General features: G+C 35.5%; 1 protein-coding gene across 1 annotated transcript in view; it reads right to left on the reverse strand.

Moving 5' to 3' along the window:
* PDSS2 (decaprenyl diphosphate synthase subunit 2) overlaps positions 1-19,455 on the reverse strand; it is a 344,618-nt gene that overhangs the window by 110,783 nt on the left and 214,380 nt on the right. The window contains exon 3 of the mRNA XM_056818636.1: positions 18,496-18,694. Coding sequence (XP_056674614.1) covers positions 18,496-18,694 — 199 coding nt within the window. The remainder of the gene's footprint in view (positions 1-18,495; positions 18,695-19,455) is intronic.

The raw sequence follows: 19,455 nt of genomic DNA on the forward strand, positions 1-19,455 counted from the left end.
AAGCCTATATGATAATAAAACTGGTTGTTGTGTGAAACTTCTGATTACTTTATATTCACACCTCATACAAATTAGCAAAATGTGGATGTGGATAAGCTACAAATACTCCAATTACTCAGTGCACACTAAAGCATCGATGGTAAACTGTGGCTATCACTAATTTTTTAAAAATTAAATATGTTTACTACTTTTTATTTTTCTGAAATGCATTTTGTTGTTGAGTTTGAGGTGTGTCTGTAACATTCAAGTGAAAATGTCATTTTTAAGCGCATGAAGATGTTGTTTTAGACCTCGGGCCTAGAATCCTCTATACCTAACAGTGTGTGGCACATAACAAAATATTTGTCGATTGATTAATATACATTTGGAAGTCATCTTAAAGGCTTTCTTTCAAAGTCCTCTCCTGTGTGTAACACAGATATGTGTTAATGATTGTTAAATCCTTAGGAATCTTGTACTGGGGATACAAAGACATATGATCTTCCTATCATGGAATTTACAAATCTAATGGGGGGGATGGTGGCTAAGATACATATGACTATGAAACAAGGTATAATTAAATAAACATGAAGGATTGGTCTAAGCAAAGAAGTAGGAGGCACTGGAAGAGGAAGAGATCACTTCTACCATGGTGGGTCAAGACTTTACAGGAGGCATGGCACCCAAATCCTGTAGCTTGAAATAAGAGCAGCTTTAATAAGGCGGGGGGGGGGGGGGGTAGGGGGTATGTAGGTGGGAAGGAGGGAAGGAAGTTATTTCCAGGACTGGAAGAAAGAACAGATAATGTCCCACTGAAAGGAAGGAGCAAGAATAGAAATGAGGTAGAGGGGGATAAATAATAAAATTTGGAATGTGTAGTTTATGAATAAAAGGTGATATTTATATAGTACTTTTAAGTTTTATAGAATGCATTCTTCACAATAACCCTGGTGAGGTAGATAGAGTGTTGTTGATATTATCCCCATTTTATAGACGAGGAGATTGAGGGTCACTTAAGAGAGTAATCCAACATCACACAGTTAGTTACTATGAAAGCTAAGATATGAAGGAAGGTATACCCTGACTACAAATCTAGCTCTCTTCCACTATAGCACAATGCCTCTCCTCAGATGGATGAGTTCCTGCCCCAGACTGTTGTTGAGGAAAAGCTCATTCTGGCCATGCCCACTCGCTTCTCTCACTTCCCTCCTCCACTATTCTCTTACTCCCCTTTATGTGTTATCTTTCTGCATTTCTAACCTAAACAACTGGAGTCTTGGGACAGTCTTTTTTGCTTCCATTTTTATTCCAATATTCGACACATTCCCTGGCACACGGTAAGCTCTTCATATATATGCTCTCTCCATGTATGTCTTTTTGTCTATCTAATTTTCTATCTACCTCTCCTTATCTGATTTTCTATTTTTCTATTCATCCAACTCTCTCTCTCTCTCTCACTCTCTCTCTCTGTCTCTGTCTCTCCCCCTCCCCCCGTCCCTCTGTCTCAATCTCTTTACCTCCCTACTCTACATCAATCAGTAAAAGGCAAGTAAAATATAATAAGGTTCAAAAAGAAGATAAAAAAATGTAGATCACTTTAGATATCAGGATCAGGAGTTTATAAAGTAGATAATAATAGGGATCCACTGAAGGTTATTGAATAGAGAGTAGACAGGATAGATATTATCCCCATTTCACAGACTAGAATCCTAAAGCTCAGAAAAGTTATTTTCCCAAAGTAACAGGGCTAATAGTCTTGTCTTTCTACTTTTAATCCTGTGCTAGTGCCTTTATACTATATTCTTTTATAAGAAGGTACTTGTTACAGCTTAAGAATATTTATGTTCAAGTAGTGTTCCAGTTCTTACAAATCTTCTCTAATAAACCCCAACAAGAACTCCAGTGAGAAACTACAGTAAGTACTTTCTTCTAACCCAGTCTGCAACACTGTGCTTCACTGGGAAGTGTGAAGGCCCTCCTGGGTCACTGAAGTTCAGAATACTGGATCTTCAGGGTCTTCTTTAGCATCTCAGAAAAGGGTAGGATTTCAGAATCACTGAACCTAGGTCATCCCAGTCTGAGCACAGTGGGATAGTACTGATTACCCTGGTTTTGCAGGGATATAGGGGAGAGCACAATGTGGCAGACTCTTAAAGAAAGAATTGGAAGGGCATTGAGTAGCTTAGAAGAAAAACCTTATACAAGATATGGAATCCCTAAAAACCAGAACAGAACACACGGAAATCAATGAGACAACTGGGAGCAGCTAGGTGGCTCAGTGGATTGAAAGCCAGACCTAGAGATAGGAGGTCCTAGTTTCAAATTTGACCTTAGACACTTCCTAGTTGTGTGACCCTGGTTGTGTAATCCTAAGGCAGAAGGTAAGGGTTATTAAAAAAAAAATCAACAAGACCACAAGAAATATTGTGGAAAAATCAAAAGAATGAAAAACCAGCATAAAATATAAGATATCTAATATAAAAAACAACTGACTTGGAAACAGGGCAAAGAGAAACAATTTAAGCATTTTTAGACTCTTTAAAATTAATTTTTTAAGAAGTCTAGACACTATTTCAAGAAATCATAAATAAAAACTGTTTATATCAATTGAAACCAAAGGATAAAGACAGAAAGAATTCATCAATCATTTCCAAAAGGGAACCCCAAAAGGAAAAGTCCCAGGAATAGCACAGCCAAAATCCAATAAGTCCTACATCAAAGAAAAAAAAAATTTGCATTCATTTAGAAAGGAGCAATTCAAGAACCAAGGAACTACAGTCAGGATCACATAAGCCTTGGCAGCAGCTTCTATTATAGAAAAGAGAAGATCTTGGAATAGAATTTTCCAAAAGGCAAAACAGGCTTACAATCAAGAATAAACTTACCCTGCAAAGCTGAATATGATCCTGGGGGGGTGGAGGTGGGGAGGACCTTTAATGGAATAGAAGACTTAAGTATTTCTGATGAAAACAAGCGAGAGCTGAGCAGGAATTTTGAAATGCAAATAGAGTCCAGATTTAAGTGGAAGGAGCTGTATAATGATGTTGGGATAACATTCTAATTGATGAAGAAGTACCAAATATCTATTCAGAACCTTAAAGTCTTCAAAGGCTATTAAGGGAATTAAATGAAAAAAAAAAAGAATTATTTTGGGGGCAGAGGCAGGGATAGAATTCATTTCCTTTTGTGGGTTTTGTAGCAGTCCACCCCTAGCTATGGGCAAGGGAAACACTTGGTATGTACAGATTGCCTTAGAAGAGAGCATGCTCAGTCTTGAGCATGCTCAGTATTGCACATGGCTGGGAAAGCCTCTGACCCTTGACCCCAGCTTCCCCCAGGTTAGGTGGGAACACAGGTTTCTTTGTGCTCACCTGGTTAAGGGAAACCATACCTATACCTTGTCATTAACCAATGATAATCATCCCTATGTACTGTGTATATTTGCATATCAAAGAGATTAAATATGCTTCAGCCAGCTCCGCCTTTCTCTCTTCTGCTCTTTCTCCTTTCCATCTCGCACTGATGCCTGTCCTCACTGGGGCCTGGCCTTTGGCCAGGCTCCATCTCTAATCTTTCTCTATCATCTCTCCGACCTGTGTGGTATTAAATCTGGATCTCTGGACTGGTAAAGGCCTTCGGAATGGTCCATTGATTGGAGCTTGGCTGTGGCTCATTGGTAATTAATAAAGACTCATTCTTGCCACCTCATATCTCTACTTCGACTCCATCATCCCCCTCGTGGTATCTAAAACTTCTATCCTTTCTCTATCTTCCTACCTTAAAGCTTCTCTCTCCCCTCTGAGGAAGCTTTAGGTTTAAAAGGAGAAAGAAGATAGGGTAAAAGCAAGTATATTCAAGCAGAGAAAGGAGGAAAGCGAGAGTAGAATTTACTATTTCTAATAACTGGGGTATACAAAAATATACAAACCCCAAGAAGGGAAAAAGTAGGAATCAGGGAACTTCACTCTTACCTGAAACAAAGGAAGGTTGTATTCACATAGAATTTGTGGTAGAAATATGTCAAACTCAACAAGAAAACAAATGAGGATAGGGAGATGTTAAAAAGGAAGATAATATTGGGGAGGGAATAGTTATAAACAAAGCAAATCTCCTGATATTAAAGAGGAAATTAAAAGAGGGGGAAAACCCAGCAAGGAGGTCCCTTGGATTTTCCTCTGACAAATGAGAACTGGCTGAACAAATTATATATGAATATAATGGAATGTTATTGCTTCATAAAAATGATGAGAGAGACAATTTTAGAGTTCTGAGAGAGTATGAACTGATGCAGAGTGAGGTAAGCAAAAACAGGTGAACAATTTATATTAACACTATGAAGAAAAACTATGTTGAAAGACTTAAGAAAAAAAACATGAGTAAAATACTGACCAATCATGTTTTCAGAGAACCTTCAATGAAACAGGTTACCTACCTTTTTTTTTTTTTAAATCACCTTCTGTTTTAGAATGGATTTAATCCAAGGCAGAAAACTGGTAAGAGTTAGGCAATTGGAGTTAAGTGACTTGCCCTGGATCACACAGCTAGGAAGTGTTCGAAGCCAGCTTTGAACCCAGGACATTCTTCAGGCCTGGCTCTTTATCCAACTGAGCCATGTTAGCTGCTCCAATTTATCCACCTCTTGACAGAGGATGGGTAAAATGTGCAGATAAAGAATTTTGAATACAAACCACTGCATAGGTTAGTTTTGTTTGACTATGCTTATTTGTTAGGAGGGTTTTGGGGGGGGCAAATGGGTAGTTTAGTGGATTGAGAGCCAGGTCTAGAGACAGGAAGTCCTGGGTTTAAATCTGACCTCAACCACTTCCCAGCTGTGTGACCCTGGGCAAGTTACTTGACCCTCATTACCAAGTCCTTACTGTTCTTCTGCCTTGGAGCCAATATACAGTATTGACTCCAAGAGGGAAGGTAAGGGTTTTATATTTTTTTAAAAAGCTTTTTTCCCTTTCTTTTTATCAGTTAATTAGGGAACAGCAATTAGCAAAAATGATGCCTCAAAAAAGAGCCATTGCAACTTTTTTTTTAATGTGCAGAAGAGAAGAGAAGGAAGTTTTGAAGGAAGCACAGACAGGCAGTACAATTTTGAAAATAACAAGTAGAATTTATGACATTTTCAAAGAAAAGCAAGTAGTATGATAAGGGGATTGATGATTTCATATTTGGCTATGTACATGGAAATACTTTTTTGCTTAGAATAAAAACATGATTAAAAAATATTACCAACATATTCTCAATTCAGTATGAATAAAATTATAAAAACTTTGTAATGAGACAGCCAAGAAGGTGATGGAATAGCAGCATTCAGGGATGTCACCCTTAAGATAACAAAATAACAGCAAAGTCATTTAGATGTTTCTGGATGATTTCCTTATAGTCTACAAGACTGGACACTGAATAAACAGAAGTAAACCAGGTGATTGGCAACAAAAGTATTTTCATGCAATTATCTATTATTTTTTTAAAAAAGAATTTTTCTTGGACCAGTCCTCCTTCCTCACATATACACTTCAATGTTTTCACAGTTTATAATATCAGAAATGACCTCCAGGTCAGGCATTTGTCAGTTAATGACCTGTTGGGCTAATGGCCTTTAGCTTTGCCTAGGGCACACAAGTCCTCCAGTTGGTCATTAGCTGCCAGGAAAGGGCATCCCTCCAATCACTATTGCTAAATAAATAAAATTTGCTCCCGGGCTAAGACCTTATAAGCCAACTTTGGCCTGAGGTGAATTTTTTAGTTGAGTGTTTACAACTCTGAGGATTGAAGAAAATGATGGAAATGCCAAAGCCTTAACTAGATCAACTCAACTGGGCTATGCAACACTACTAATGAAATGTGTCCACATGGATTTCTTTCAGAGGTAGTAAGGTGTTTCTTGTCTGTGGTTATTCAAATCAAGTATTAGTCTTAAGCTAGCAGTCCCACAATTTACAAACATATATTTTAAAAATTCATTTAAACCTTGATAGTTTAGCACTCAGAACACATTTCTGAAAGGAGTTTGTAAACATCTCATTGGATCCTCTGAACAGCTTTGTGAGTTAAGTCAAATGTTATTAGCTACATTTTAGAGATGAAAAATCTAAAGTAAAAAAAGGTTTAAGTGACTTGCTCACAGTCAAATAAACTAGTGTCTATGCTCCTTCTATTTTGCTAGTACACCACAGTTGGCCCCTAAAGCTGATTTAGCCCATAATATTGTTGACACACTGTATATCAAAATGAAAAATAGAGGAAAGCAATACTTTTCTGCAGCACTAGTAATTGAGCCAAGCAAAATTGAATAGGAACCATTTAAAAATGTATTGCAAATGCTAGCACTTGAAAAGTCATTTTTAAAGAAATAAAAAGGGAAAGATAAAGACTCATGGAGATTAAAGCTAATCTGTGTCTTTCTAAGGCTGTTACAGGTTGGTAGCATTTTTTGAGTCTAATTTTACTTCCATCTTAATAGTTTTTGTTGTAATGGATTTTTCATTAGCTGAATTTCGCCTCTTATTTGTCATAATTAGAGTTGGTTCACAAAAGAACAGAGAAAAGAAAAGGGATGATTACATAGAAGAAAAGATGAGAGGAGGGGAATAGAATATGATTGCTTTCTTCAAATATTCAGTTACTATGTAGGAGAATGCTTTTTTAATTTAAATTTTATTTTTTTATTACTCACTAGAGTGAAAAATACTCACCAGGGAATGGAAATTACAGGGAGGCATACTTCAACTCATTTAAAGGGAAAACTTACTAAAAACTAGAATTATTTCAAAACAAGATGCTTCATGAAATTTTGAGCTCACTACAAAATTTTCAAACAAAGGCCAGAAGACCACCTATCAGTAGATGTAGCTATGGGGAGGAATTAGTATTTCAATTAAGAGTTAAACTAAACCATCTCTGTGGTCCCTTCCAAATCTAAGGTTCAGTGACTGTATGACTTAAAATAAATTATATTAGTGAATGTAAAAGAATACAAATCCTTAACTTGTTAGAGTCTTGGGGGGGATAGGGGGAGGTGGGGAGAGAGGGAGGAAGGGAAGGATAGATAGAAAGAGAGTGTGTATTATATAGGCAAGGAGTAATGAGAAAGAGCAAGGAGACTAATAAAAAAATCTGGGCTGGTAAAGTTAGTGTACCTAAAGGCCAGTTATAATAATTACTGGATTTTCTTTCAGGCCAATATTGCTGAATAATTGTACTGAGGAAAAAATAATTATTTTCATTCAAAATAATTAATAAGAGATAGACTATATAGCTGATTTGGTATCTCAAAAACTACTAGTCTTTGGGACAACTAGGTGGTTTAGTGGATTTAGAGCTATGAGTAAGGAATGGAGGTCCTGGCCTCAAATCTGGTCTCAGATACTTCCTACTGTGTGACTGTAGACAAGTCACTTAACCTCCATTGCCTAGCCCTTACTGCTATTCTGCCTTGGGAACAATACATGTATTGATTCTAAGATAGAAGGTATAGGTTAAAAAAAAAACAACAACAACAACCTACTAGTCCTCACAGAACCATAATTGGAAGGGTCATATAGTCTATAGTGGAAAAACTCTAGGGAAGCAGAATCTAGTGCCCCCCTCCCCCCAGGTGGCCTATTTAACTTGTAAAGGCCTCTAATTATTCAGTTTTTCTTTACATTGAGTCTAAATCAGCACTAAATTTTACATTAAAAGCCACTGCTCTTAATTTTGTTCCTGGGACTAGTAAATAGAACAAATCTAATCCCTTTCCATGTGACACCCTTTCAAATACTCAACGACACCTTTCATTAATAACTACTATTTTTATAAAGTGCTTTCAAGTTTGTAAATCTCTTTACAAATATTGTGTCATTTGATCCTAACCACCCTATGAAATAGGTATCAATTTATTCCTGTTTTTGAGATAAGTAAACTGAGGTTCAAAAATATCAAATAATGTAGTCAGGTTCATGTAGATAGAATTAGAGGTGAGATTTGAATTCAGGTATTACTAAATTCATATCTAGGCCTCTATCTACTATGCTACCCCAGCTAACGTACACATCTACTTCTAAACATCCCTATTTCCTTATATGGGCCCATAGCATTCTTGTTCCTCTCTTCTGGATGTCCTCTAATTTCTCAATATCATTCCTAAAGTGTGTTGCTCAGAAATGAATAAAATATTCTGTGACAGGAGGGCTAATTACCTTTTTGTGCTCTGTATAATATACTCACTCCTCTATGGCACTTCTGCTCAAATTTGCTCTCTTGGCTGGTATTTAATACTGTTGACTCACAAAGAGATTCCAGTCTATCAAAAACTTCACATCTTTTTTTTTTTTATTTAATTAGTCAATTTAGAATATTTTCCCCTGGTTACAAGAATCATGTTCTTTCCCTCCCCTCCCCCAACCCCTCCCGTAGCCAGCACGCAATTCCATTAGGTTTTACATGTGTCCTTGATCAGAACCTATTTCTATACACATCTTTTTAGATGGATAGCTTTTTTTGCCATATCTCCTCCAAACTGCACTTCTAAAGTTTTTTTTAGTCCAATTGTAAGACTTCAGATTCATCCCAGATTAAATTTTCATGATTTATCTCACTGTTAAAAGGTTAAAATCTTTTTGAATTCTGTGTCATCCAATATATTAGCTATCCTAGCTTATATATTAAAAATAAAGTTGATAATATGTAAAAATTAACATCAAAATATGAGATAAAGACTTTAATGGACTGCAAGCTCTATGCAACATTACATTTTATCTCATTAAACTTCATCTTATTAGATTTACCATCATTTAGACTGCTTAAATCTTTTTGGGTCATGTGCCACCAGTGAATCTGATAAGTATTACACCTACATCTTCATCCTTATTACTGGTAAAAAATGTTTAATGGCCCAGGGACAAGTATCTCTCCAGGGACACTCCTCTAGAGACCTCTTCTTTCCAAGATTACTACTCTCAAGTTCTAAATCCATCTATTATCATCTCCTAAGATTTAAAGTAAGTTGTCTCTAAGAGACAATTTGGGTTTCTCATCAACTAGAAGTGACTTCTTGACAACCATTCTTTGAATATGTCCCATGCTTTTCGATTCACCCAACAACTCTGAAACGTCCGAATGTGCCAGGCATTGTAGGAGACAGAAATAAAAGAATAAAATAAACCCTACTCCCAATGAACTTAGTTTTAAATACAAATAAAAGCATATATATGTAATATTAAGTTAATAAGTACATTATATATGTGTGTATATACACACAAAAAGTAGTTAAATACATGATAGTTTGAGAGGGAGAACACTAATAATTGGGGAGATCAGGAAACTCTTCACATAGACAATGGTGCTTGGGCTACGTATTAAGTGAGGACAAAGACTTTATGAGGTAGTGGTAAATCGAAAATTTATTCCAGGCATGGGAAACACTGATGCATAGGTGTGGAAATGGGATATGGGGTATCATGAGTGGAGAATAGAGAGAAATCCAGGTATCTGAATCACAGAGTTGGAGTAAGTGTGGAATAAATTAAAACAAGGCTGGAAAGGTAGGTTGGGGCCAAGTTGTGAAAGGTTTTAACAATCAACCAGAGGAGTTTATATTTTAGGTGAGAGGGACACCACTGTGGAATAGGTTGAATAGGAGAGAAACATGGTCAGATCTATGCTTAAGGAAAATTACTTAAGCAATGTAGTGATGAAAGAGACAGAAGACAACAGGAGGCTGTTGCAATTATCTAGGGAAAAGGTGATGAGGGGCTGAACTGAGGTGAAAGCTGTGTTAGTAGAATGAAGAGGTAGGATGCTAGAAATGTTGTGAAGGTAGAAGTGGCAAGGTGCAGTAATTTATTGGATCATGTTTTTCAGAAGAGTGAAGAGTCCAGGATAATGCTGAGATTATGAGCAATGGAAGGGCAGTGGTGTCTTCAATGTTATTTGGGAAAACTAGAAGAGAGGGTTTAGATGAAAAGAGAATGAGTTCAGTTTTGGACAAGGTGAGTTTAAGAAGTCCCTGGAGTATCCAGTTTGAAATGTCCAATAGTCAACTGAATGAAAAAGGGCTAGAATTCGGAGAGAATGGAGTTGTTTAGGAAGATCTGGAGCCATCAAATTTTGTTTTTGTTGTCAATCAGTTATGTCTGAGTCTTTGTGACTCCATGGACCATGGGTTCTTCTTGGCAAGGATACTGGAGTGTTTTGCTATTTCTCTGTCCAGTGGATTAAGGCAAATAGACGTTAAGGGCTGCTCAGGGTGACTGAGCTGAGGTCAGGTTTGAGCTCAGGTTTTCCTGACTCCAGGCCCAGTGCTCTGTAGACTACGCCATTTAGCTGCCTTCTGTCTTCTACATATAGTTAAAATGCAACACTAATATTTTCTAGGAAACTACAGTTTTCTGTGGATCACAATCCACATTACACCTTCTAACTATGTATATATCTCAAGGTATGTCCAAGGAGTTGATGAGGTTAATAAAAAAAGAATATAAAGGGAAAAGAGAAAAATGTCTAGGCTGTAATCATTTACCTACATAATCTACACAGATAGTTGATGATCCAAAGAAAACTTAATCTCCAGGACAAGATTTATAAATACTCAAAAGAGTTTTATCTAACCATCCACACAGTATCTACCTTCACCATTTTACCAAAGATACTCCCTATACCTGGAATATCTTGCGCTCCCCCACCTCCATATTCTTCTTACACTAATATCTTAACCATTTTATTTTATTTTAACCATTTTATTTTATTTTATTTTTATTTTTTTAAAAACCCTTACCAAAATAAAAAAATAAAAGAAGCTCTTAATATTAAAAATAAATAAATAAAATAAAAACCCTTACCTTCTAGGCAGAAGAGTGGTAAGGGCTAGGCAATGGGGGTTAAGTGACTTGCCCAAGGTCAAACAGCTAGGACATGTCTGAGGCCAGATTTGAACCCAGGACCTCCTATCTCTAGGCCTTGGCTCTCAATCCACTGAGCCACCTAGCTATCCCCCCTCCACCCCCCATCTTAACCATTTTAAAGGCACTATTCAGTAACATATAATATATCAAATCTTCCCAAATCTTTCTCCTCCTCCCAGCTAGAAGTGATTTATCCCTGCCTCATATAACATAAAGTATTTTATGAATCTTTTAGTCAAGTATAATACAAAAGCAAATAAGTGCCTATGTGTTTATGTATGTTTAGGAATAACTATCTATATCTACCTATGTTTTCATCTATATTTTCCTACTCAACTAGAAAGGCCTAGAAGGCAGGAATCATGTCTTATTCATTTTTATATCCATACCAAAGTACACTGCACATAGTGAGTACTAAAGGAATGTTTGTTGATTAACTGAACAAATGAATGTTTTGGTAACCATGTACTTTTAACTTCAAAGGAAAAGGTAGTAAATGAAGTTCACATAACACCTCTGAAAAGTGTTAAGATTTTCTCTGAATCAATCAATTAATCAATGAGTACATATTAATCACTTGTCATAAGCCAGACACTATGCTAAGAGCTGGTGATATAGTGTTAAGTAAAAATCTAAGGCATCAGAAATACAGGTCATTATAGAAATGAGGTTCTTAAAACAAATCTAATGTATTTCACAGGCTTGATATCTATATGTAAAAATATATCCTAAATGTTTTTATGAAGATAAAGAGAAAACCTAACAAACTCCTTATGATCATATTGAAAGGTGCTCAACTTTTGGAAAATGTATCTTTCTTATTTAAAAAATCACATTAGTTAGTTAGGTTAGCGTAGATTATCATGTAGAAAAATGACATTTGTTTGGTTGTATCTGACTTTATGATCCCATTTCAGTTATTCTTGGTAAAGATATACTGTTGTGGTCTGTCATTTCCTTCTCCAGCTCATTTGACAGACGAAGAACTGAGTTCACAGAGTTAACTGACTAGTTGGTTAGTCTCTTACTGGTATCAGCTAGTAAGTCTCTGAGGTTGGATTGGAATTCAGGTAGAAGAGTCTTCCTTCCAAGCCCAGGACTCTATCCATTGTGCCATCTAGTTGCTCAGAAAAGAACATGGCTCTTAAATTGTGCTAGGCTTATTGAAACAAAGTTAAGAGCTATTAATTAAAAAATTTCTATAAATAAAAATACTCAACCATATAAAAGTGTATGAAGTAAAATACCTCCATCCCACTGAACAGTGGGTGTCACAGAGTAAAGAGTCAGAAGCTGGCATCTCCTAGCATCTGTGTTAGTGTGAGTGACAACGTGGAAAGGCCAGCATCAACATGGGCATCCCTAATGAATGTGGGAGAGCCAGCAGAATGTCACCACAGATGGACAGATAGCATGATGTTTGAAATTCACTAGCCAAGGAGAGGAGGGGAAGTTTCTTAAACCCAGGTGGGAAGCTCTCTTAGCTTTCTTACCTGCAATTGAGACAGGGGCTGGGGATTTGGTTCTCTGAATTATCCAGGACTGGGGTTGTCTTGACCCTGGATTCTATGGACAGCTGAGCTACTGGCAGCAGCAGGGCTTGAGCCAGCCAAATGAAGAATCAATTATAGTTAGCCTAAAATATTTCTTCTCTATCACATTCTACTTTTATTAATAAATGCTTATAAATCTGGTGCTGAGTCTCTAGACCAATTTTATTTGTTATAAAAGTATACAATTTAACTCAATATAGCTTTATACATATATATATATATTTTTTATTTTTCCAATTATATGTAATAATAATTTTCCACAGATGTTCTCTGAAATTATATGATCCATACTATCTCCCTTAGTCCCTTCCCTTTATCCTCCTGGCAATTTGATCTGGATTATACAAGTGTTATCATGAAAAACATATTTCCATATTGGTCATTGTTGTAAGAGAATACTCAAATAAAACCAAAACTCCAAAATAAAAACAAAATAAAGTGAAAAAATAGTATGTTTTAATCTGTATTCTGATTACTACAGTTCTTTCTCTCAAGGTAGATAGTGTTCTTTGTCATAAATCCTTTAGAATTGGCCTGGATCATTGTATTGCTAATAAGTCACAGTTGACCACTGTGCAATATTTTTTTTTGGTAGTTTTTCCCCCTTTTAAACATTATTTTATTTGGTTATTTTCAAACATTATTCATTGGAAACAAAGATCATTTTCTTTTCTTCCTCCCCTCCCTCCCGCCATCCCTCCCATAGCTGACGTATGATTCTTCTGGGTATCACATGTGTCTTTGATCCGAACCCATTTCCATGTTGTTGGTATTTGCATTAGGGTGTTCATTTAGAGTCTCTCCTCAATCATATCCCCTCAACCCCTGTAGTCAAGCAGTGTTTTTCCTCCCAGTGTTTCCTCAGTGTTTTTACAGTTTGTCCTCTGTTTGTGGGTAGTATTTTTTCTCATAGATCCCTGCAGATTGTTCTGGATCATTGCATTGCCACTAATGGGGAAGTCCATTACGTTCGATTGTACCACAGTGTATCAGTCTCTGTGTATAATGATTTCCTGATTCTGCTCCTCTCACTCTGCACCAATTCCTGGAGGTTCTTCCAGTTCACATGGAATTCCTCCACTTTATTATTCCTTTTAGCACAATAGTATTCCATCACCAACATATACCACAATTTGCTCAGCCATTCCCCAATCCAAGGGCATCCCCTCATTTTCCAATCTTTTGCCACCACAAAGAGCGCTGCTATGAATATTCTTGTACATGACTTTTCTCTTATTATGTCTTTGGGGTACAAACCCAGCAGTGCTATGGCTGGATCAAAGGGCAGACAGTCTTTTGTCGCCCTTTGGGCATAGTTCCAAATTGCCCTCCAGAATGGTTGGATCAATTCACAACTCCACCAGCAATGAATTAGTGTCCCAACTTTGCCACACCCCCTCCAGCATTCATTATTTTCCTTTGCTGTCATGACCACTGTGCAATACTGCTATTTCACTATGCATCAGTTCATGTAGGTCTTTCTAGCTCTTTCTGAAACCACCCTGTTCATCATTTCTTATAGCACAGTAGTATTCCATCACCATCATATACCACAATTTATTCAGCCATTCTCCAATTGATGGTCATCTCCTCAATTTCCAATTCTTTGCCACCACAAAAAAGATCTGTTATAAATATTTTTGTACAAGTAGATCCTTCCTCTGCAACCCCCCCCCCTTTTTTTAGCTCTTTGGGAAACAGACCTAGTAGTACAGGATCAAAAGGTAGGCACAGTTTTAAATCCCTTTGAGTATAGTTTCAAACTGCCCTCCAGAATAGACCAGGTTGGACCCGTTTTAGAGTGTACTTGTAACATCAACTCAAAACTATAACTTAATATTATAGATGAGACAAACAGCAAATCAGTAATAGAGGTTTCTTTAATAAAATGTATGTTAGATTTGGTTTAAGAAGAGTAGATTTACATGCATAAATTGGAATGTTTATACAAACAAAAGTCTTTCTAGTAAACAACATATTTATGCCTTTAGGAAAACAAAGTTAACATAAGGAAATACATCAGCTATGTAAGGAGTACATCTGTTGCCACTGGTTATTTATAAATGTAAATCACTAATGCTTAATAAAACAGAAATCAGGTATGACCTCATGATAATGTTCTGGGCTATCAGGGACAAAAACCCAGGTTCAATTACAGTACAAATTTAATTTCTCTATTTTAACATATGGAAATCAGTCCACTTTACAAAAAAGAGGACATTGAAATCCATAAAAGTAATATAAGATTCAGATCTTTAAATATAATGGCCTATGCCACTAGTTAATAAATAATGTCTAAATTATGTTTTAAAAAGTTATTTCAAATAGTAGTCCAAGAAGTCTCACTTGCATTGTGGTCTTACCCTAAAATACAAATTTAGTCTACAAATAGTCTAAAGAGTAAATTGATTTTAGAAAATTGCTGTCCTTTCCATTTCATAATATTACAATTATTTAGCATATCTCTTTGAAAGGTTGATGTTCTAATGCTAAGATTTTAGGCTGCCACAGTTTTACATGAATACAACACAGCAACTAACCTCAATGGGGTAAGGTAATTTACACTTCAGAACTAATATTCTGAGATATCTTTATCTGAAGTTACTCACAGAACTAAAATAAAAAATTACCCACTACTCTCATAATTGAAAACATATGAATGAACCTCAACATTAACATTTTTAAATCAATTGTGAGCTTTTTCCTCATGAATCATAAATCTTGCTTATGTCACCACTAACACATACAGCTGTAGCAAGAAGAAAATTACCACAGGATTAATATAACAATTTCTATACTTAGTGTTATTTAAAAAATCTAAGTGTTACCTAAGGCAATTACCTTGCAGACCTCTAATATCTTCAGGGAAAGGCCTAAGGGAAAATAATTGACTTTGCTAATTTTATCCATGGCAATTATTAAATAGCTCTGCATTTCATTATGACTACAGAATTCTTCATTTAATTGTCTGCCCCAAGAGAAGTATAGGGATAAATACACAATATAAAACCTCAGATAAGAGTCTAGTAGCACAATACAATTTATTTGGTAGAAATGATTTAAGTTTTAAAAATCATATGTAGTTACTATAAATAAAACAATTTGGAGTTGTTTTTGTTTTCCTGGCCTATAATTTTACGGATATACTAAGCTCCTAGTAATCAAACTTTCTCTTTATCAATTGTCAATAGGGAGTTCTTCTGTATTTTTATACATTAGATGTTGACAGGGCATACCGTGAGAAGCTAAGTGACTTGCTCAGAGTTACAAGGCTAGATGTGAATCCAGTTCTTTTATACTCCAAGGTTGGTTCTCTATTTTGTAAGTCATGTTGCCTCTCTAATTTACAGAGCCAAATCTATATATACAAAGAAAAACCTAACTGTTATAATATGTTGCCATGTGTTATAAATAAAAAGATATTTTTCTTTACCTATTAAATTACTGGAGTTTATCCAAGATCATTTATTCATTCATTTACCAAGTATCTACTATGTGAAAAGTTCTTTGTTAGATACCATTTAAGCACTTTAAAAAAAGTCCAAAATTGCCTGCTAAAAATAGAAGATAATGTACTGTAGAACAGATGTTTAGTTAAGGATTTATCTTGCCAAAATAAAACATAACATCAAATCCTTAAAAGTCTTTAAAAAACTTCAGGAAAATGAGTAAATAAACATATAGAAACAACAGCTTCAATAGGGTGGTAATGGAAAAATAGATAATCACCCAAAAAAAGGTGAAAGATTGAAAAAAAAAGACTTTCTTATTCATACTAAAGTATTTTTGGAAGCCCTTTTATAGTAGCAAAGGACTAGAGACAAAGTAAATGTCAATTAGCTGGGAGATGGCTAGACAAACTGTGGTATGTGAATGGTTTCAATGAAATATTGTGTTGAAAAAAAATATGAAAATGAAAAACACAGGGAAAAATAGGTAGACTTTTATTGGCTAACGGGAAGTGAGGTAAGCATAACCAGGAAAATAATATATATCCAGAGGATGGAGGAGACTATCAACATGCAACACTAAATATAATGTCCAATTTGGTTGGTGTGTTGATTAGTTTTACTGAATTGGTCTCCTCCCTCTTTCTTTTTTATTCTTTGTTAGAACTGGCTCTGGATGAGGTAGGGGAAAGGACATGTTGAGAAATAAAGGTGATATAAAAATGAATGATATCAATTTGAAAATTTATTAACCTCTTAAGAGGTGGTATTGAGTTTTTATCCCCTTTAAGTTTTGTTTTGTTTTACTTTTTGCTGGCTCAGTACCTGAGAGATTAATAAATTATTTTATTTTCTGAGACATTTCGATTTGTATGAAAACTATTCTGTTGGGAACTATAAGTCCTTGAATGAAAGGAACCTTTTCAGTACATGGAAGATATTCTTCAAATAGATTTCTCTGGATGCTAAGCACACTGGTATCAACCTATAATCCTTTCACTTTCAAAGACGATCCACATCATTTAGAAGTCATCTACTGTGGTTAAAACAGTGATACATCAAAAGCTGAGATTTACAGAAGCTCAACCACAGAACACTGAACATAGTACTACAGGTATTTTAAACAATATGAGTCAATGAAGAGTCTTTTGAAACTGACCTGTGGAGATTTCAATGACCCCTTAAAGAATAAAGATAGAAACTCTAAAAATCAAATATCTGTGTGTAGGATAGGGAAAAGAGAAAATTGCTGAGAATAAAAGCTACAACATATAATCATCAAATTAAGTGAAAACATGCCATGAAGTAAAAAGGAAAAATACCTCCTCACTGAAAGATTGATGAAATGAGTTCTGTGAGTGCAAAACCTATGCAGGGAGCACACAGGTGAGAGAGGTTTACTGATAGGGAAAGAAATGGCCGATCATTGACTTCAAGAAGTTTCTAGCTGTGCAGCTGATTTGAAATGTTAAAAATTACTTTTTTTTTTAAATCAAGAAGTGATACTGAAAGCCAGTGCCTAATGGAGCAGATGGTGGAGGTCTTAGACTCTGAGAACATTTATAGCAATGGTTTTGAATATAAAATATGGAGTGAATTTCAGAGGCTAGGAAGCTGGTTTGATTTTTAAGGGAAATAAAGCATTTAATTCTCATAAATTCAAACACTTAAAAAAAAGAGGATGGAGGAATACATTTGAATAACACAAAGTAATAACTGAGTGAAAAGAACATATCATATATCACCTTACAAAGCTTTAAATTGATTTAAAGCAAGTCATTAATGTCCAATTCTTATAATACAATATTATATTATTTAATATTAACAACAATTAATACCTTAACTATATGCTGCTCTTTGCCTAAGAAAAGGTTAAAATAAGTTAAATTAGTGACTAGGTAAATAAAAGAAGAGAATGCTAAGGAAAAAAATGAAAATCATTTTATTTGAGGGGAAAGAAGTCTCATGTAAATTTTATCAGTTATTGTGAAAGAATAGCATGGAGCATTTCTCACCCCCAAACCCTGGGTATGCAGAGTCCAAAGAACACAAATATTTCCTTGAATTCTAAACATAAAATTCATGCAGTAGTAGAAAGGAAGAACTGTCTTTAAGAGCAAGAATAGGAATTGAGAATATGGATCTCCCATGTGAACTACAGTGCAAATGGATATACAAGAAGGTTAAGCACAAAACTGTCCCCAAAATCAGGGAAATGACAATATGGAGGGAGCATTCAATGAAGGGAATTAACCATAACTGAGGATGGAATTAGCTTGAGATATATGGGAGCCTAATGCTTTTTACTATTCTGTTTTTTATATAAATACAAATCAAAATGTCAAAGGCCTCATATATTTTCCCTTCTCATAATCAATGACTCGATCACTTCTTAAATGGCAGCAACCCTTATCAGTGGTGCTTTTTTATCAACAGCTCGGCACACCATCAAAAACAAACATTTAGTCAGCATCTACTTACTGTCAGGTTATGCATTAGTCAATATAGACATATCCAGGCAATTCCTATTTTTACAGGTTAAAGAGCTAGTGATTAGATAATTGTTATCTAAGTGTACAATGAAAATAACATAACCGTATATGTTCTTTCCCCCCTCTTTACCTTAGTGTTCTGCAACTGAGCTAGTCCTGTGCAGGCACTTGCCAGAAGAAAGTCTCCACTCAGGATTGCTATTTTATTTCCGAACCGCATGTCTTTCAGTGGACCATCAGACGAATTCAATTCACTTAAATTTACTATCCCACGATGCACAAGGAAAGCGGTGTGGATAAGTTCTGTGATCTCTGCCAGACTTCTTTGACTAAAACATAAAAGTAAGACTTGTTTTAGAAGTTTGGGATAGAAAAATCAGAGTATAATTCTACCATGAAAATCAGACTGAAGTTAACAATAAAAGATGCTTTTGATTATTCATTTTCCACAAAGCTTTTAAGCAAAAGTCTCCAACCAACAGATCATGATCTACTAATAGAGCCCCAAACCCTGATGGATAGGCCTTTAAGCTAACAGCCGCTGGCCCCCTCCTCCTGCCACCTCATTCCTCTGTGGACTACTAGAACTCCCAATAGGGAGAGTACAAAGATAACAATAGCAGTATTCAAGTATTTTGTTATTAATCTATCATCCTCTGGTAGTTTCAAAGCTTCAAACTAATTTTTCACTAACTTCATGATAATCATTATCATCATTGTTCTTAAATCTAACACTATAACAATAATAGACACACATGAATATAGCATATTTGTTTACAAGGTATTTTCTTCACAACAACCCTTTGACACAAAGGGAACAAACTTTAGTACTCCCAATTTATAGAAAGATAAACTGAGATTTGGAGTAATTAAAGACTTGCTCAAAGTCACCAAGAGGTGACAGAGACTAGATTCAAACTGACTATAGATCTTTTGACCACATGTCCATTGAGCTACTTCTATGTGCAAAGTGTTATGTTAAAGATTTTGTTAGAGATAAATAAAATATAATTCTTACTCTCAAGAAGTCTCCAATCTCATAGGGAAAATAAGACATAAATCAATAATAACTCTAATGGAACATAAGTAC

The sequence above is a fragment of the Monodelphis domestica genome, chromosome 2 (genome assembly GCF_027887165.1).
Source record: "Monodelphis domestica isolate mMonDom1 chromosome 2, mMonDom1.pri, whole genome shotgun sequence".
NCBI classification, from domain to species: domain Eukaryota; kingdom Metazoa; phylum Chordata; class Mammalia; order Didelphimorphia; family Didelphidae; genus Monodelphis; species Monodelphis domestica.